Raw genomic sequence first — 20,537 nt, forward strand, 5'->3', positions numbered from 1 at the left:
CGAAAAACAACAATTTCTTATCGTGTGCAACTTCAGTTCGGCTTTGGCAAAAAATAAAATTGAGCATAAGAACTATCCAAAAGTTGAGCTGAGTTTCAAAGCTAAGTTTACTGTATTCTTTCTAAGTTTTGCCTTTTTACGCTGTCGACTATACTAACGGCGAAAACATTGAAAAAGTTATCGGCATTTTATGGTTTTGTTAAGGTGTCGGCTGACCAGTAGAATACTGTAACGTGCCCTAAAAAGCGTATTTCCGTGGTGTCAAAATGTTCATATTTCGGAGTATTTAGTGTTTTAAATGGATCATACTATTCCTTATAACGCATTCGAATTCTCAACGGTTAATCGCGTAACTTAACACCATATCACACAACGCGTGACGATTTCATGAAATAATGCTTCGCTTTTCCTCGAGACGTGAGCTTGGGACGCCTGTGGTGAGTTCTGGTGACGAATGCTGATGGTCTGACCGGAAGCAGTCAATATTTGCATTTTGAATGAATAATGTCGATTTCGCTACGGACCGTCCCGTGCTGAATACCCAAAGACAAGTAGAGAAGATGGCTTTGTACTTCGTCTTCCTCTGTGTTTTCCTCGGGTTAATGCAGAATTCAAATGCAAAAATTTTCACGGCAGATTTCGACCAACGCTTGAATCGAGAACGAAGGAATGAACACAACGAAGAGTTGATTCCTTTAAGTTTGCTCATAACATCGAAAATATCTTCACGCTTTGCGAACACGCTTGTAACAAGTACGTTACAAAACAAATCTCCCGATGATCGAGAGGCTAAGTTCGTCGTACAGCTCCCAGAAACAGCTTTCATCTCCAACTTCTCGATGGTAGTGAAAGGAAAACGCTACATCGCACGCGTCAAGGAAAAGAATGCAGCGAAAATGGAATACGAGGAAGCCAAGAACAAAAGCCTAAACACAGGCCTTGTGAGTTATAGTAAATCTCAACTAGCTTTGCGAGGAATGGACGTATTCGAAATTGCAATCAATGTAGCGCCAAGGAGTACCGCTGTGTTTTACCTCAACTATCAACAGTTGCTTCTAAGACGAAAAGGATTCTACGAACAAACAATCAGCATTCGTCCAAAACAGATTGTTCCTGTTTTAAATGTTACTGTCGACGTCGAAGAACCGCAAGACTTATCTCACGTAGAGGTCATGAAAATTCGCAAGGATCCAAGCGATGTACTGGAGAAGGGAAATCCATCAGCAGCGGTGACTCAAACATCGCCGAAATCGGCACGTGTAACATACAATCCCAGTGAAACCGAACAGAGAAAACATGGAAATGCAGGAGTTGATGGCGATCTTATTATACAGTAAGAAATTTCGTTATAACCTAATTTCAACGAATCACTGTGCACTAATTACTCGTAATCTACTATTAGGACCTTCCCAATGTCACGTTTTTTCAGTCACTTATAAAATTCCTTTAATCAGAAACCCACAATTTGACAGCTACAGGCCTGTCAGCAATTGAAATATCGTATTCAGAAGGTTTTGAAACAAATGACAGAACTTTCGCGTCTTAACAAACAAAGTTGCATTAAAACTGCTTCCCTACACGACATGCTCTAATAAGTTTCGTCATGTGAAAAGCTTAGGCAAAAAATATATTTAAGGCGACGAGAAGAATCTTCATTCTCTCCTTTAACCCTTGCTATGAGTGACAAGTGGAGTATTCATGGGTGAAGTGATCACTCTCATTCCTCTTCATTCCTTCTAATACTTTTATTTAGGAGAGTAGATTTACGACACGATTGAGTAAGAGGAAGTTCCTTATACTGGCAACGCTATGTGACGCTATGTAACGCAGTGCATTTCAACAAGCATCTAAATTCTCCATAAAATATCAGCCCTGATTCACACATAAATGTCGCAAGAATAATGAGAATTATCACAAACTAAAGGAGCTCTTGACAGGTTTTGCGGAATTTTCCACTGCGTTAGGAATATCTCCGCGCTCGCTGTACCAGGACTGTACCTGCCGTTTTCTTCACTTTATTACAGTCACACTTCCGTTCATCAAAACCATTCTAATCATTCTTTTTCAATGTTACAAAGTTCCCTAGTTTTATTGTTATTACACGTAAACGCCCTAGATACGTACATTCGACCGCAAACCTAAACTGTCAAACATTCATTATTGTTTCTTAGTGATCCAAGACTTATTTCCGGCATAGGGTAAAATAAGGCCTGGACTGGACTAGACTATTTTTGGACGATTGTTTGGACGATTTTTTGGACGATTTTTTGGACGATTTTTTGGGCGATTTTTTTGGACGATTTTATAAGGGGGGAGGCACACCTTTAGTACTCAGGGAGGGGTGGGTGCAGTCGACAAGTACTGAAGGAGGGGTGGGGGAGGAGTGTTATTACTCAGGGGGGTGGTAGGTGGTGGTAATTGTAAACACAACTGGTTAATGGAGGTTTTACTCGATCGTAATAATTATTGATTGTTTTTAAACTGGCGCGCGGAAGAAAATTTAGTGGTGAACAATAAAGACAATACTTATGTCTCGGAACTATAGCATATTTGCCCTCGGAGCTTCGCTTCTCGGGCAAATATTTGTTTTAAGAACATCAAATTTCCGCGGGGCAACTATCAGCCGATAGTTCCTGGACAGAGACTAGGTATTTCGGTGTAGTGCGAAATTCTGTAATCTCGTCTCATGATAAGATCACTGACAAAAGGAAGATAGATAAATTCAGTAATAACATACTGTATACACAAAGGAAAACGTGAAACAACTGATAGTGCACTCACAAGTCGACTCAAAAGGCCCACGGATAACTCAACAGTGGAGGATCGTAAACGCAGTATTTTAAATATAAATTAAAGTCCAGTGTTTACGTGGAAGTTTCGCTTTCGCATAACGGAAATTCCGAGATCTCGTCTGATAACATCAATGACAAAGGAAGAGAGATAAATCTGGTAATTACACACTGTATACACGTTTTTCGAGGTGTGCGGTCTGCGGTCTGCGTTTTCGGGGTCTATGTTAACGAGACACCTGAGAGAATATTGCTTTGTACGATTGTACCAAAAATGATTTCATATAGTAAACGTACAAACATGGCTAAAAAATTAAAGAAACGCAGCGGCCCAGCGCAAAATGTTGATGTAGGAGAAGTCAGTCGAAAAACCGATTAAAATAATTATTACGATCGAGTAAAAGCTCCATTAACCAGTAGTGTTTACAATTACAACCACCTATCACCCCTCCCTGAGTAATAACACTCTTCCCCCACCCCTCCCTCAGTACTTGTCGACTGCACCCACCCCTCCCTGAGTACTAAAGGTGTGCCTCTCCCCTTATAAAATGGTCCAAAAAATTGTCCAAAAAAAATAGTCCAAAAAAAAAAAAATCGTCCAAAAAAAGTCCAAAAAAAAAATCGTCCAAAAAATAGTCCAGTCCAGTCCAGTCCTTATTTTACCCTATGCCCTTATTTCCTTAGTTTAATTACCACTAGTGATTCGTGACAGGAAGCAGAAGACCACAGCTGCTATTCGCTACGGATATGGTTGGAACACACGCAATACGCGTTTCTGCACGCAAGAGCACTAAAATTACTAGAAAACGTGCTTGAACCTTATCTAAGAAAAACTGTAGGAAATGATACTTCAGCATGTCACGACACTCATTGTTGAACAAATTCTCCCTGTCATCACCTTAGGAAATGCATAGGGAAGAGTTTGTAGAATATGCCTACTGATGGTTAACATGATCAGCTATTTTTCATTCTCCTTGGCAGGTACGACGTTCATCACGAAAATAACGCAGGCGTCATTCAAGTTCTCGATTCCTTTTTCGTTCAGTATTTCTCCCCCAGTGGTTTAAATCCATTGCCAAAAAACGTTGTCTTCGTTATTGACATCAGTGGTTCAATGCAAGGTCAAAAGATTGAACAAACCCGCCAAGCCATGTTCACTATCCTCAGCCAGCTTCGCTCTGACGATTCATTCAACATCGTCCTGTTTAATGGCGACACAGTGAAGTGGAGACCTTCAACCTCGCTCGCGACAGGTGACAATATTCAAGCTGGGAAAAATTTTGTGATTCAAAGCGTGAAAGCAGGAGGCAGCACCAACATCAACGATGCTCTTCTTTTGGCCCTAAACCTTCTTGGAGATATTGCTCGCCAGGGGGACTCACTTGCTGCAGACAATTTCCCGATGGTGCTGTTTCTGACCGATGGTGAGCCAACCGCGGGGGTTGTCAATGGTCAGCAGATCCGTGCCAACATTCTTGAGGCGAATACGTTAAAAGCATCCGTGTTTTCTCTAGGATTTGGCTTTAACCTTAATATGGACTTGCTGACTGCGCTATCAGCTGAAAATGGGGGAGCAGCTCGACGAATCTATCCAGATAAGGACGCTGCCAGTCAACTAGAAGGATTTTTTGACGAGATCAGCACACCTCTATTGGTGCGAGTTCGATTCGAGTATCCTCAGGACGTGGTAGATATCACACAAGTCACCGCTACAGAGTTTTCTCAGTATAACAATGGATCGGAGCTTGTTGTGTCTGGAAAGCTCAAGGAAGGACTCAGTGATTCAAGGCTGATGCCTGTTAATGTTCGGGGTATCTCTAGCATCAAACCTGTCTCTTACTCTCTGACTCACACTCTCCAAAACCTGACCGTTTCATCAGACGAGGTGCTGGTCGAAAACTTTCCTGAGAGACTGTGGGCTTACATGAAAATTAAGGAGCTTTTACTCAATCTCCTGGTAACTGAAAATTTAGAGGAGAAAGCTCGACTGAAGTCAGAAGCGCTGAATATTTCTTTGAAGTACAAATTCGTCACACCGCTCACATCCTTCGTGGTTGTTGAGTCAGATTCCTATTTGAAAGATGACAACATTCTCGAAGGTACATCGGTTGTTTTCGGTAAAGGAGCCGACTCGCGCAACAGAGCTACATCAGCTGCATGCAAACCTCAGTCCACTGAATCGTTGATTGTTGTGACTTTGTTCTTAGTGCGATATTCTTTCATATGTCTTTACTGAGCATGAGCAGCATGACAAAACAATTTAACCAGTAATAATTTGCTTAACACTTAAACTCCCAAGATCTAGTTGTTAATTCTCCCCTCTAGCCACTATGCATTTCCTTGTAAATTAGCGATAACAACTTCTACCTGATACGTTTGAGTATTCTCATTACCTGTTTGGTGTATAGCTCAATTGGTAGAGCGCCGGACTGTTGTGCGGGAGGTCGTGAGTTCAAATCCGGCCGGACCAACACTCAGGGTCTTTAATTAACTGAGAACAATGTGCTGCCTTTGTATTGATATCTGCAAATGGTTAGACTTTCTAGTCTTCTCGGATAGGGACGATAAATAGAGGTCCCGTCCTTATTTTATTTACTTATTTTATTTAATCTTTATTTAAACAATATCAATTCATCAGCCTTTAAAAATACATATCACATACGCTGAGATATTTAAAATTAAAACTACATACTATAACACTAAAGCTGTTTTCCGTGAATTCCGTGCGTTAGACTTAAAGAATGTCATTGATCTTACGTTTAAATAACCCCAGAGACTCTGTGTTTCTTATATCGCGTGGTAGACTGTTCCATAATGTGGCGCCATTGTAGCTAAAGCTTTTTCTGTAATAATTAGTGCGCGGTAGTGGAACATTAAGCTTATTTTCAGAGTCCCTGAGGTCATAAGCAGAGTCACGCCACGTAAACTTTGAATATAGATACGTTGGAGCTAGCCCGTGCAGACATCTAAACATCATGGTGGCTTTATGGATTTCCTGCTGGCGTGCAAGACTTTTCCACCCTAAAAACTCGAGTAGCTCAATTGCATCAGCATCATAGTTAGAGAATGTCAACACACCGGCTGCTCTATTCTGCAATTTCTGCAGTTTGTCTCGTAGCATTTTCCCACAGCTACCCCAAACAATGTCACAGTAATCAAAGTGAAGTTTTACTAAAGCTTGGTAAAGGAGATGTAAGGTTGATGCTGGGATCAGGTGCCTAATTCGCTTTAGGGCCCCGACACCAGAGGCGATCTTTTTCGTTAGTTTTTCGATGTGACTATGCCAATCGAGTTTATCGTCTATTATTACACCTAGCGATTTTGTAGCTGTAACCTGGCTCATTTGAGTATTGTTCATTCTAATTGTTGGTGAAGCTGTGAGAGTATTCAGTCTCTGCCTTGACCCTATTAGCATGAATTCGGTTTTAGTCATGTTCAACGTGAGTTTGTTCGCTTGTAGCCAGTTGAAGACGTTTTCTAGGTCTTCATTTAGACAAAACTGAACGTTCTCAAGGTTGCTTCCCGCATATGTGACGTCTCCTACCCCACTCCTGCAGGGTTGGGGTAGGAGACGTTAATTTCCCACACACGAGATTACTGTGTGATGGATGTCCTCCCCGGGGTGGGATGGGTGGGTAATAAAGGGGTTAGGTGTCAATTGGAACGAAAGTTCTGTTCCTTTCTCCTGCCATTCCTGTGGCGAATAAATTAAACTTAAACTAAACTTAAAACTTAAACTTAATAATGCATGGATATTTTAGGGAGAAATTACATGTTCATCACTTCCGGGAGTTAAAGGGTTAAATGAAGAGAGCCACCACACGTTATCAACAATCCACTCCACGCGATGTCAAATGTAACATGACTTGTTGTGTTGTTACAAGCTTTTATTGTGCGACTTTGAACTTATGTTCTTCATTGTAATAACAACACTGCGCAGGTTGAGCGTAAGCGTTTAAAACGCTAACCACGATAAAGAATAGATACTTTATTCTACAAGTAAATATAACTTCCAATAGTTACAACTGAGCTTCCTACTATTAGGCTAGATAAGATTCGGTTTTCTACAGCTAAATCGATCAATAAAAATGTCAATAAACTGCTCCAATATCTGGAATCTTTATCTAAAAATGCGATGAACTTACCTACCGTTTTGTTCGCTGACATGCAGCGAACGAATAGTAAATCTGGTATCCAAATAAGTACAGTGTCTAAAGATTTACAAGGAGAATACTAATAGACAGTGGACAAAATTCAAAATGGCGGTCACAATGCCTTTGACGACTCTCTCACGTGACAATATTAGGGAGGGAAAAATAATAGGCCTGCAATGCGTACATGGTAACAACAAACTGTGATCAAAATTAACTCGTGTGCTGAAAAAAATTAAGCTAGCTTATACATTAATTTCATCCAAAGAGACCTGAGCTCGATCTCTCAGGTCCAGAATTCTGTAAGGCTCTGAAAAAAAAGCGATGAATCACGCAGTCTTTGACCTCGCAACAACACACACCACACTTTCTTCTCACATCTGGTTAGCTTTGGAGCCAAAAATTGCTCTGATTTCTAACTCAATGGTTGATCGCATATGTTCAGCTTCTACCGTTAATCTAATGGAATATCTAACGTTGCACTGTGCCTAAGTCTTGTTGCTAGTACCATAAAGTAAAGGAACACGTGAAGGAGAAATCCAAGGTACATCGGTGGACCTGCCTCAAAGAGTATTTTCAGGCTTTGGTCTTCGATGTGGTTCCTAATAAAATAATATTTGGAGAAAAAAACAAAGTTAGAAGTACATTTTCTTAACCACTTACCACTGCAAGGCAAAACCACATGGAGGGGGGGGGAGGGCGGATACTTTTTCGAACCACGTCTGGAGGGTTATTTACCACGCGGGGGCTCACTGTAAAAGAGAAGTGCAGGGTGCTTATTTATAATGGGGAATGCTTGAGACTTGAAAGCCAGGCTGATTGAATTTGTATCAGTCGTCAGTGCGCTTCATCTGGTACTCCAAAAGTGTTTTAGTGCGCATGAACTTAAGAGTATACTAATTCATCTCAAACAGTGCAGAAAGTTTACATGGATGGCAATAGTATAACTTGCGTATATGTGCACGATCCTTCGCAGTAAAGCACTATTTGAGCAATAGTGAAAATCAGACCTGAAAAAAATTCAGGCCTGTACGGGATTCGAACCACTGACCTCTGCGATACTAGTGCAGCGCTCTACCAATTGAGCTAACAAGCCAACTGGGAGCAGGCCATCAAATTAATTCGACATAAACCCGTAGATGATCAATCAAACAACAAACATATGTATGAAATACATATATATTTCATACATATGTTTGTTGTTTGATTGATCATCTACGGGTTTATGTCGAATTAATTTGATGGCCTGCTCCCAGTTGGCTTGTTAGCTCAATTGGTAGAGCGCTGCACTAGTATCGCAGAGGTCAGTGGTTCGAATCCCGTACAGGCCTGAATTTTTTTCAGGTCTGATTTTCACTATTGCTTAAATAGTGCTTTACTGCGAAGGATCGTGCACATATACGTTTCATAACCGCAGTTCATATATATGTATTTCATACATATGTTTGTAGTATAACTTGCATTATAATACATTGAACTTAATATGAAAACTCTGACAGGTCGAGGGCATACGGTCAAAGTACATTAGCGTGTACAGTTGACATTATAAGCCAATATCTGCAGCAGATATTGGGTCAATGTCTGCCTTGTTTCCAAGCCCCTCGTCCGTGTAATGTTCTCAAACTTCAGTTTGCAAACTCCGAGAGAAGTGACCTCTTTTTCAGATTGTTTAAAGAAATGTATGATGAAACAATTATTGAATTCGGTTTTCACAGGACAGCATGAATTATCAAACCTCGTGTCTGTGTTATCTGCCTCAGCCTTCGGCTTCGGTAAATAACTCAGACCTCGTCAATGATAATTCATGATATCATGCTCATCTCACCCGACATTAATTTCTTATTGATTGCATATTATTGAAATTGAACGAATGTTTATCATTAACGAGAATCAAATGTTTCCAGGTACAATCTTGTATGAAAAGGAACTCCCGCACTAAAAATGTTCTTTTATTTGGCCAACTAACCTGAGACATTGGTCTACTATTCCAACCTTCTGGTCAATCAAGCCCTCAGCAAACATGGAAATCACCCCAAGCATTACAATAGGTACGAGAGTATGGTTTCCACTATTGGTTGGGTTTTTTGAGGGAAAAGCTCGGACGTTTATCTTCATAAACAAGCCAATAAGAAATGCTGTTGTTACGCTGCGTAAAACAAACTTTGAGGCAGTCCAAGAAATGTGCGAGCGTTCTAATCTATTTTTCTCTGCCCAAAAGCAGGCAATGGACGCCTCCATGAGCCAGTATGTGAATCCTACAGCACCCAAGCAGCAAACCTTTGAATGAGAAAAAATAAAAATAATTCATGATAATTATGAAATTCGATGTCGACATCGATATTGACGATAAATATGATTATGACCACGACGACGACAACGTCTGAGCGGTAGATGAATGAATTGCTCCCAGTTATGGTATTTTGAGTCGTTCATATAAGACAGGTGAGCATTTGCCCTCCTCCCAGAAAAATAGCACAGGCTCTGTTCTTTAATTTTCTCGGGAGCTGCATTATCGAGGGGAATTAAGAACGATACTGAAAACTTAATTCACTCATCAAAACGAAAGCATTATCAGTTGATGCAAGTGAATGAATGTCAACCTTAGCGGTGGATTGTGTGGAAACGTTAAGAGTCTGCATGTAGAAGGTCGATCTGATATAAAGCTCTGTAAAAGATCCCAGGACTAAAGAGGTCTTTCGTGTGCTATATGACTATAAGAATTCTGGTGGATATTGAACCTTATTCGTTGATCCTGAGGTTTTGATGCCTTTTCTTGTTCATTATGTAAATATGCATTTATATTTCCATTATTGACCTAACCACCCTGGACATCAATTTTGTTTAAAAATCACACTTTGCAGAATTCCAAATACTTCGTGTCTCATATTGTAAATTTCTCATGTTTCTTCCCCAGCAAACATCATTATTGGAGAGATTCAGCGGGCAGGATTGAAGCCTGAGATTGAAGTCTGAGATTGAAGTCCACTCAAAACCCAAATGAAAATCTCATCTCAATGGTTTGGGTGTGTTTCCCCAAACATAAGCTAAGCACCCTGGAGCTAAAGTGGTCCATTTTGTTGCTGCCTTAGCTTTGTGCCACCTCCAAAAAGGAGCAGAATGTAGAATGGACATAGTGGAAAAACTTTCCATTCCTGTTGGAATGCACACAAGCCATTCCTTTTGGCAAAAGGATAATAAAAGCCGAAACGCAAGCCCCTGCTAAGGAAAGAAATACCACCAGACAATGAAAATTGTTTGCACAAGAAGAGAGGAAGCCCTTCGTGAACTCGAAGGAGTGACCTATGAGGCTGGATCATTCTGATTTGTTTCCTTAGGCCTCTAGAAACAAAATTTGGATGATTTTCCACTTATTAACATCTCTGGTTATGACCAATTGCAATATGTAGTCTTTTGTTCACTTTAAGTCTGTAATCCTAGAATGATAAATTTTTCACCTTTGAGAAAAGATATTTCAAGAAAGATTTAAGCTATTAACCTGGAAAGTTCAGGAGAGTTAGGTCTCATTTAGTTAATTGTTATGAATGAGGAAATTTGCCCAATGGTTGCTGGGCAAAAAAAGACCACTGATTATTTACCTTGATGTTTAGCATGTAACTTGAAATAACTCCAGTGTGGTATTTTAAAAAATTTTATAAAACTCCTCATTCATTTCAATAAATTTATATTTTTATAAAATGACACAAAACGTTTATTCTTCTGTTAAGTTTTGGAGGAGAAATCTTTTCTCAAGTATCTATGGGTCTTGCACTGCGGGTGCTACATTTGAGAGCCAGGTATCAAATTTCTTCTGATGCCTACTGCATGAAAATTGGCATGATCAGACTCTCTGACTTTTAAACTTTTCAGTGATACATAGTTTGCTATGGTTTGAATTAAAACTGGCTCTGCCATAGTTATTACAAAAAGTGTACTTTTTCCAGGTGAAACTCCCCCTAACTGAAAATGGTATTTTGATTTAATTGCAATTCCATTTTTTCAGACTTTTGTTTTAGGATAATCCGTCAACCTGCGTCTTAAGTTATGCCAATCTATAATATTAAGTTATCCACCGTTCTTCCGTTCTATCATTTTGTTGAATAACTCAGGGTATGGTATTTCGCAGCTTGCTTGCTTTACAAATTTAGCGGCGGCCCTTTTCGTCAAAAGTCACTGAATCAAACAGCAAAATGCTCTTATTTCAAAGAAAAAAATTCCTCAAAGCTTGCACGATATTTCAACGAGGAAAAGGGCCGGCAAGTCACAGAGGAACGAATTCAGATATTTTCTAATATTTGGCAAACACAAACTGGCAAAATTTTCGCACGTAGGCGGCGGTCGCATCAAACTTTTAAGTTTTAAGATTAAAAATCCTTTGACCATAGTTTCAGATTGGTTGATATATCAGTCACAACCCCATCACCTCTAAAAAGAAATAGACAAAATATCGCGTGAATTTCTTCGGCGGAATGAATCCTCTTTTCCATCTGAGTTTGCGTTTTGGCTGGCGCTTGCGCTACTTGTGCTGGCTTTATTGGAGAGATTAAGCACCACGTATTTTTTCCCCGCGAACGGCAGAGAGGGTCACGCGAACTGACATTTACCGGCAGCCGTTTCTACTCGAGGAGGACATTTTTCCCGTTTGTAGGGAACGCGAAAACGTGAGTATTTGCAACCCATATTTACCGACTATTTCTACATTTTGATCACTTGCTTTTATAGCTAAGCTTCGCTTATCATCTTACTTCTATATGAACTGCTTGTAAAGCTATTAGAGTTCAAATTCAAGCGGAAAATACATTACTTCTTTGTATCCATTATTTCTAGTCGCAGTGAATGGCGACCGAGAACATTTGTTCTGCCGTGTCGTCGGGAAGCTTAAACAGACGAACATCGCGGACGGAACGGTAAACGACAAACGGCTAGCCGACGTTCAGCGTTCGCCGTTTTCGCGGTGCTTAATCTAACTATTATTAGCAACGGAAGGAGAATTTCTCATTCAAGCCATATATTCTCTTTTGAGAAGCTATGATAATCACTTGAGATAAAGCTTGCATTTCAAAGACTTACCATGATTTTAACTCCTTGAGATTCTCTGTGTTGAATACGATCGGCATCCAAGTTGTTATTACAGAGGAGACGCACTACACAAACAACGACTACCAAGTTGACGACAACAGCAAGAGCATTAACACCTCCCCCCAGATGAAAGGCATTTGCATCATAAAATGCACAGAATATGGGAGCAATAAAGCATAAACAGCCAACAACATATCCACAACATTTTCTCAGTCCAACATCTTGATTATTTCCTCCATTATTATTCTCCTCTACCGGTTCGTCCCCATTTTGAACTTCAATAGAATGTTCAAGGAATAGTAATGAACACAATAAGCGATAATCTATGATCAATGCTTGGTACAAAACGGTAAAAAAATTAAACCAGCCATCGAATTCCTTGCCGATTCCACTCAAGTGAACGTCGCTTTCTACGTCTACTTGTGAGTCTATCCACTCGATGAGGTTGAAAAAAGACAATAATCTAAAGTAAAATCGGGCATCCTCTTCGAAGTCTTGACGTATTGTTGTTTTGCGCAGATATAGGTACCAAAGAGCCTGGCAAACCTTTTGAGCAAGGAATAAAGACTTGTCAATCTTGACTAAGCGCCATTCACTGGTAGTTAAGAGTTCATTTGTCTCGTCCGTTGATTTGGAGGCAAAAGTCGCGATGAGAAGCACGATCTCAATGCCGACCAGAGGAAGTGTTATGATGGAAACTACCAAGCCCATCGATGGCTGTTGTCTTCCCAAAGTCGTTAGAGTTCCCCCTGCAAGAGGTCTCTTAAAGAAGAGAGCGGCGCCAAAGATCATGTAAATTATTCCAATGAGAGGTACCGTGAAAAGCCGGAAGCACAATTTTACATATAGGTCCTTTCTATTTGTGATTACATTTATACAAGCAAATAATGCCCCCACAAAAAATACGAAAAGTGTTCCCTGTGAAGAAGAATTTCTGACTAAGGCCTTGATGCAAATGCCGAGAATGCCTTGGAAGAACATGACCAAATAGAAAACCCCGGCAAAAGATGCGGAGATGACTTGAGAAGCCTTTTCTACCGAGTTCTTGTCGCTATCGATAATATTACCACAAGCATTGAACTTCTCCGATGTGAATTCTGTTTCTTGAACAGTCACCCTGGGAAGCGGGAAAGACATTTTAACATCACAGGTTTTCTAGATGATAGCAAGACTTCTTCACTGGTATACACAAGATTCAAAGAACCTTTTACTTTTCTGTGTGCTAGTTGGCCTATATGGCATCTAATTTCTTTCTCGGAATTTGTCACGACATATCTAATCCACTCTCCGTCACAAATCACGTACTCTCTCAGGCGTCAAGCGTTATTTATGCGTGATTAATCCGAACGAAATTGAGAAAGCCGTCTCAGAGAAGAAGAAAAATACTAGGCTTTGATTGAGGTAAAGTTTGAACGATCTTGAAGATCTTTTTGTTTATATTCGTGCAAAAAATACCATATTATTATTATTATCATTATTATTATTATTATTATTATTATTATTATTTTTGAAGTCGTCGTAACAGAGTAAAAAGAGAAGGAAATTAGCTGCCAATGAAGGAGGATCATATATATGCGCAGGAGCCCATATGGGCTGATATGGTTGATGGATGTGCTTCTGATATGCGTTATTAACCAAGCGTGCAAGATGGCTAGATATGTAATTATTTTTTAATTAGGCCTAGTTTATACGTCGCGCTACAGTCGAATTTAATTCAGACGAATTTAATTCCGTTAAATTCGTCGTTCCGTCGACGAAAACCGTGGCGTGGTTTTATGCGTCGAAAACGATACGATCGAATTTAATTCTCTTCCCAAATGCAGTGCCTCGGGTCGCTGCGGGCTCGCCAAAATAAACTGAAATACATTAAGAAAATCTATGCATTTCATTCGACGCGGCGCTAGTGCGACGTTAAACCTGAAGACGCGTTATCGATATTTTATCCTTCTTACCATAACGGATAAAACGTCAAGGACGAATTTAATTTACAAGACGAATTTAATTCGTTTTAGACGTCGCGCTATCGTCGAATTCAATTGCTCGTGGGACCTTGAATTAAATTCGTCTGAATTAAATTCGACTGTAGCGCGACGTATAAACTAGGCCTTAGTTGATATTTTAATATTTAGAGATATTAATTGTAAAGCGCTATTGATCTGTCATTGTAAATAGCGCTCTATAAGAAATAAATTACTATTATTATTATTACTATTATTATACATTGGCCGCCGGTCCTTTTTTTGCACTTTTATGAATCGAGACGAAGTCGAGGTCCATAAAAATGCGAAAAAAGAACGAGACTAATATCCAGCCATCTTGACCGAACTAGCGTGGTTAATAAATGATTTATTATATCGTAAAAAGATTTCTCTTTAATAAGAATTAGACTGACTTATTTACTTCGGGAGCCTAGAAAGAAATCCAACTGTGTTTCTAGTAGCACAACAAACTCACGAGAATCGTTTCTTTTTTCTTTGTCTTGACTATCCTCTGCCCCTTTTTGCGTTTCCACGACAAAGTTGTCCAAGAATTACGAAGGTAGTTCTAATTCTATTTTTTCATGCGCGGAATCAAATGCGGGCAGTCCCGAGCGGGCAAGATGGGCCCATCTTGCCCGCTCGGGTAGCCAATTAGAACACAGGATTCGCTTCATCTTTGCCACGGGCGTTTCGGGCGTTTCGTGCGATGTAATAAGAAGATTATTAAAAACTGGATCATTTGATAATGCAATTCAAGACTTTTTATTGGCTTAGCCATTATAGTATATGAGCCAATACACCATAATCTACAAATATGGTAAGCATACGCATCAGCTTAAAATCAAAAGGGAGCTAAAAAATCCGGTTTCTTCTTACAAAATAATAATTTCTTGGGGGCGTTTTTAATAAAAACAATTATTCCACTCGCGCTTGTTATATATGAGATGATTATAGCCAACTCGGCGCTACGCGCCTCGCTGACTATCTATCATCTCATATCCAACCCGCGCTTGTGGAATAATTGTTAAATATTGTAGAGCCTTACAGGGGATCATAGCATCCAAGTGATAAGAAGCTTAAGAATATCTTTGCTATCTAGGTAGCAAAGACCAAATAGATGAATGCAAAAGAATCGCGGCAGCCTACTGTGTTCCGGTGACCAAGGGTCTCTCCAAAATTGATTTCTCTAAAATCAGTCCAAAAGTTTATTGCTGTTTATATAGAGTCGACATGAGTTGCAATCCAGACGCGAAAAAGGATAAGGATAAACCTAAAAAAAAACCTAATTATAAGTGAATGATGTACTGGCCGGAGCCGGGGGTGGAACTGCATAAGCACCAAATGACTAACATAACAAATATTCGTTCAAAGCTATTTCGCGATGATCTGAAATGTTTTGAGGTGCCATTTTTTAACTCTCAACAGTATTATGAGTACCTTAGTTCTGTGATTGTCAAATTGATTAGCAGCTCTATAATTTAGTGGGGTTGAAGTTGATTAACTGTATCCGCCTGAAACGATAAATTTTAGTCCACAGCCAAGCATATCTAGGCGTAAGACATTCCTTATTCCTAACCATTTTCACTGCATTACCGCAGTAGGGTAGGACTAGAACGGAACATATGCGAACCATGCGAGTAGTTCACCCAATAAATCCCACCCATCCCACCCCAGGGGAGGACATCCATCACACAGTAATCTCGTGCGTGGGAAATGAACATCTTCTACCCCTAACCCTGTTGGAGACGGGACCTCCATTTATTCGTCTCTATCCGAGAAGAATAGAATATCGAACCATTTCTTGGTGTTATAGAAAGGTAACATATTCTTCTCAATTATCTTAAGACCTTGAGTGTTGGTCCGGCCGGGCTTGAACCCTCATTATTTATCTATTTATCATTTCAACTATTACAAATATGACATTTACAGAGGTGTAAACAATAAAGAATTACTAATTTAATTGCATACGTGGGGTCTAACCACAAAAGTATTTTAATGAAAATCGTGGTAGAAAATAGAAATTAAGAATATGGCCGTCAATCATAAGGTTTTTTAAGTTTTGCGAAACAAAGTGAGGCTATGGGTTACCTTTTTATGATAGACTTTGCTGCTTTTCAAATATGAATTACTTTGTTATCATGCTAACTAGATACCAGTCTCTATCACAACAAGACCAACTTTCAGCTTCACTCCTAATCAAAGGCTTGGCAGCTAAGTAAACAGCTGTAAAACAGCCTATTATCAATTTCAGAAAAAAAATCTATTTTTTCTTGTTTTAATAATAATTTACGGAGGATATGGAGGACCGTTTCTTTGCATCGAGCTGAGGATTCGATTCATTCAAGCAATGAATTATTTAAAGCAGCTACAGAGCTGATGGAGTCATCATCCGTCCCAACAAATCCCCAACACAACACACACAAATCACTCGAGGGTGATAACACTAAAAAGCAACGGTTAATAAACTTTATAAACAACAAAACAGTGAATTAATATCACTTTTCAGAAAGAAGAAATAAACTCAATCCGGGGAAAGAAGTAATGAGAACCGGCCGCGGCCCTCGCTAGCTGTGACTCCAGCCACGCCTTCGGCCCCGACTCTGACGCCGTTCCTGGCACCGTCGTGACTATGACTCCAGATCCCAGCCACGCCCCCGGCCCCGACCCCGACCTCGACCCGGCCTCATCCTTGGCCCCTGGTTCACTCCCGACCTTGCTCCTTGCCCCGGTCCCAGCTCTTGCGCGTAGTTTCGTAAACGCGTTTGTATGATGATAAAGTAAAGAAACACGTGAAGAAGGAAACCAAGGTGCATTGGTGGGCCAACGTCAAACAGAATTTTTAGGCCTAGGTCTTTGATTGCACACCTGCGAAAGCGAGTAAGTCAAAAATTAAACTTAAAAAGACAAATTGTCGAGACAACCTAAAAAAATTCAAATGAGTCAACCCACCATGCAGAACTACATCCCGATATATAGGGGGACTCATCCAAAAAGGGAGGTGTAGTGTTCATTTTCATCTTCATAGTGGAGGTACTGTGTGGTGGTAGTACAGAGCAGAAAATTTACGGCAAAAAGTTGAATTGGAATGCAGGAAGTTAAAATTAAATATTCATCACTTACAAGTAATCAAATGACAAAAGTGCGAATGTACAAATAAATAATCACACGTAAATAATCATCAACTATTCACCGAAGTGGAGAAGGCTAGTGGTGGATTTTTACCAAGCCACCGTTTTGGTATATACTAAAACAGAGAGATATTACAGCACAAAAAAAGGATTTTACTGAACCTGTTCATTCTTGTGACGCTGACAGTTTTTTAGGGAGCGAATCCCAGGTAAGTTGATCGAATTTAATTAGCAAAGGATTTCAGGAGTTTGGGTAGCCAATCAGGGCGCGCTTTCAACGCCATCCACTGTTTTAGTGTACACTACATTTTTTATCAGCTGCTCTGCTTACAAACCTGAGTAATTCCTCCCCTTTTCCAAATTTCTGGTCGATCAAACCCTCTCCAAACATGGAAAGAACCCCTAACATCACAGCAGGTACAAGCACATAGTTTCTGCTGTTCTGATTTACCACGGGCAAAGCTCGAGCGTTGACTTTGGTGAATAAGAGAATGAGGAATGCCGTTGCTATACTTCGTATGATAAACTTAGCGCCAGTCCAGGGGATGTATGACGAGTAGAAATTGCTGTTATCATCTATGTGTTTTCCTTTAGCAGCCCAAACACAAAGGGTCACTCCCTCCACGAACCAGCATGTAAATCCCACGGCACCTAGACAGCAAACCTATAAGAGGGTAAAAAAGGGTCGAGTATTGCCCATTATTGCGTTTGTTTACTTTGACACACAGTGGTTGGCCAGACGAAACACCAAAAATAAACTAACATCGAAATCCTTGAGAACGGCTGTAAACATAAAATAACATCGAGATCCTTCAGAACCGCTCAACAGACTCTGCTAGCGCAAATTTAGTCCTAGTCTTTCTGTCTTTCAGCTGTTATTACGTTTTAATTCTTTGACTACGTGTCTTTTCAGGACACGTGTTTATGATGAATACAAAACGAAGTTTAATGAGGAGGCCTTCATTCCTACAAATGAACAGTCACAATTCAACAAGTTCTTGAACAGCTTCCGCACAGTTTTTTAATCAAAGTCTTTTCAACAGCGGCTCATATTCGGATATAACACAATTTAATAGATCCCGAAGCGATCTTAGCCAAAGTCGATAGAGTCGAGAAATAATAACAATTTGATTTGAAAATCTCACTCTCACCTCATTTCGGCAATCAAACTGGTATTTTAGCAGATTTTACTCTTAATTTGCACTATTGCATGGACCATAAACGTGAAATGAGTATGCGGAGAAAGATATGGTGGTTCTTCAAGTAGACTGAGGACAATGTCGATGAAAACGTCGACCGCTGAAATCTTTCACCAACGTACAAATTTCTCGGAAAACGTTCTGTGATACCGACGTCTTGGCATCGAAATGAACTGTAAGGGGCTTATAGGAGACGTAAATATTAACTTAAATCAATCATTTTTTAAGTTGTCATATAAATTTAAGACTTTACCTTACCTTACCTATAAATTTAAGGAGACTTACCATTATTTTAACACCTTTCGGTTCTTTATGTTGATTGGGATCGGCCCTCAAGTCGTTGTAATGGAGGAGACAAATTCCACAAACAGTAATTACCACGTTGACAATAATAGCAAGTATGTTGACCGATGGTGTTAGATTGAATGCACGCACAAAATATAAAGCACAGAATACAGGGGCTATGAGACAGAAACTGCCAAGAGCATAACCGCAAACTCTTTTGATTTCATCACAAGGCGACATTTCTTGATTACCGCCGCCATTATCATTCCCATTAGCCGGGTCTGCGTTGTGATTTTGAACTTCAATGGAATGTTCAAGGAATAGTAATGAACACAATAAACGATAATCTATGATCAGTGCTGTGTATAGCACTGTCAATAAATTAAACCAGCCATCATTTTCTGCACTGATTCCACTCAAAGCTATGTCGTCTTCTACATTTACTCGCGCGTCTATCCACTCGGTAAAGTTGAAAAAAGACAATAATCTGAAATAAAACTGAACATTCTCCTCTTTACCCTGGGAAATGGTAGTGTTCCGCAGATAGAGATAGGTAAAAACTTGGAAAATCTTTTGAGAAAGGAAAAAAGACTTGTCCGCGTTAACATAGTGCCACATTGGAACTGTCAACCTTCCTTTCGCCTCGTCTGTTATGTTGGAGCTCAGCGATGCGACAAACAGCACAATCTCGATAATGACCAGAGGAAAAGTTAATAAGGAAACTACCAGACCCATGGAAGGCTGTTGTTTACCAAGAGTCAGTCTATCATTCCCCGGCGGGTTGGCTTCTCCTTGAGCTCTGTTTGGGATTTCAAAAAAACGCCAGGCACCAAAGATCGGGAAAAAAATTCCAATGACTAGATCTGTGAAGAGCCGGAAGCTCACCTTCACCCAGAGATTGTTTGCCTTTGTGAATGCATTTATACAGGTAATTAGTACCCCTACGAAAAATACAAAGAGCACTCCTTGCGAAGAAGAGATTCTAGCACAGTACCTGGAGCAAACACCGAAAATGCCCAAGGAGAACATAACCAAATAGAACATCGCAGCACAACTTGCGGTGATAACTTCATATACGACTGGCGCTGTCGAGTCAAGGTCCTTTTCGGTCGCATTTTCACAAACATTCTTGAAAGCAAAGTCTGTGAATTCTTGACCAATTCTGACAAGCTGAAAACCCATTTGACTCAGTTTTATTTTCCAAATGATCGCAATACCGGCCCGGATCGCTCCTACCGATCTTAAATTTCGAGAAGCCTCTTGCAACTCTTTTGAACTTTGATCAGTACTGACACGTCATGAATCGGATCTGATTTCCTTAATTTCTCGGAATATCAAACAACAACAAACATATGAAACATATGTGTGAACTGCGGTTATGAAACGTATATGAGCACGATCCTTCGCAGTAAAGCACTATTTGAGCAATAGTGAAAATCAGACCTGAAAAAAATTTCAGGCCTGTACGGCATTCGAACCACTGACCTCTGCGATACTAGTGCAGCGCTCTACCAATTGAGCTAACAAGCCAACTGGGAGCAGGCCATCAAATTAATTCGACATAAACCCGTAGATGATAAATCAAACAACAACAAACATATGAAACATATGTGTGAACTGCGGTTATGAAACGTATATGAGCACGATCCTTCGCAGTAAAGCACTATTTGAGCAATAGTGAAAATCAGACCTGAAAAACATTTTTCATGTTTGTTGTTGTTTGATTTATCATCTACGGGTTTATGTCGAATTAATTTGATGGCCTGCTCCCAGTTGGCTTGTTAGCTCAATTGGTAGAGCGCTGCACTAGTATCGCAGAGGTCAGTGGTTCGAATGCCGTACAGGCCTGAAATTTTTTTCAGGTCTGATTTTCACTATTGCTCAAATAGTGCTTTACTGCGAAGGATCGTGCTCATATACGTTCTCGGAA

At 40.0% G+C, this 20,537-nt stretch overlaps 3 protein-coding genes and 1 long non-coding RNA gene across 5 annotated transcripts; 2 read left to right on the top strand and 2 right to left on the bottom strand.

The window, feature by feature from the left end:
• The first annotated feature begins 497 nt into the window (after positions 1-497).
• Positions 498-6,892, top strand: LOC111326925 (inter-alpha-trypsin inhibitor heavy chain H4). Its single transcript, XM_022931012.2, has 2 exons — positions 498-1,333; positions 3,771-6,892. The coding sequence occupies exons 1-2, from the start codon at positions 498-500 to the stop codon at positions 5,023-5,025; spliced, it is 2,091 nt and encodes a 696-aa protein (XP_022786747.2). The 3' UTR covers positions 5,026-6,892.
• LOC111326929 (uncharacterized) lies at positions 6,758-13,290 on the bottom strand. The gene is made up of 3 exons (XM_022931016.2): positions 12,008-13,290; positions 8,907-9,217; positions 6,758-7,542 (listed from the first exon to the last, which is right to left on the bottom strand). Exons 1-3 carry the CDS (start codon positions 13,151-13,153, stop codon positions 7,395-7,397), a joined length of 1,605 nt encoding a protein of 534 aa, XP_022786751.2. The 5' UTR covers positions 13,154-13,290; the 3' UTR covers positions 6,758-7,394.
• On the top strand, positions 9,212-14,746 carry LOC111326930 (uncharacterized). The gene is made up of 3 exons (XR_015998234.1): positions 9,212-9,382; positions 9,855-11,598; positions 11,765-14,746. It is a non-coding gene; the product is annotated as an uncharacterized LOC111326930 (long non-coding RNA).
• LOC111326908 (uncharacterized) lies at positions 14,734-20,448 on the bottom strand. Of its 2 annotated transcripts, XM_088751495.1 has the most exons (4): positions 19,602-19,726; positions 18,608-19,513; positions 17,459-17,787; positions 14,734-16,860 (listed from the first exon to the last, which is right to left on the bottom strand). In XM_088751495.1, the coding sequence occupies exons 2-4, from the start codon at positions 19,340-19,342 to the stop codon at positions 16,623-16,625; spliced, it is 1,302 nt and encodes a 433-aa protein (XP_088607621.1). In that variant the 5' UTR covers positions 19,343-19,513; positions 19,602-19,726; the 3' UTR covers positions 14,734-16,622. The 2 variants fall into 2 exon arrangements, with proteins under 2 accessions (XP_088607621.1, XP_022786727.2); XM_022930992.2 differs by having other exon boundaries at positions 18,608-20,448.
• Between the last annotated feature and the right edge of the window lie 89 nt (positions 20,449-20,537).

The sequence above is a fragment of the Stylophora pistillata genome, chromosome 3, assembly GCF_964205215.1.
Source record: "Stylophora pistillata chromosome 3, jaStyPist1.2, whole genome shotgun sequence".
Taxonomy (NCBI): domain Eukaryota; kingdom Metazoa; phylum Cnidaria; class Anthozoa; order Scleractinia; family Pocilloporidae; genus Stylophora; species Stylophora pistillata.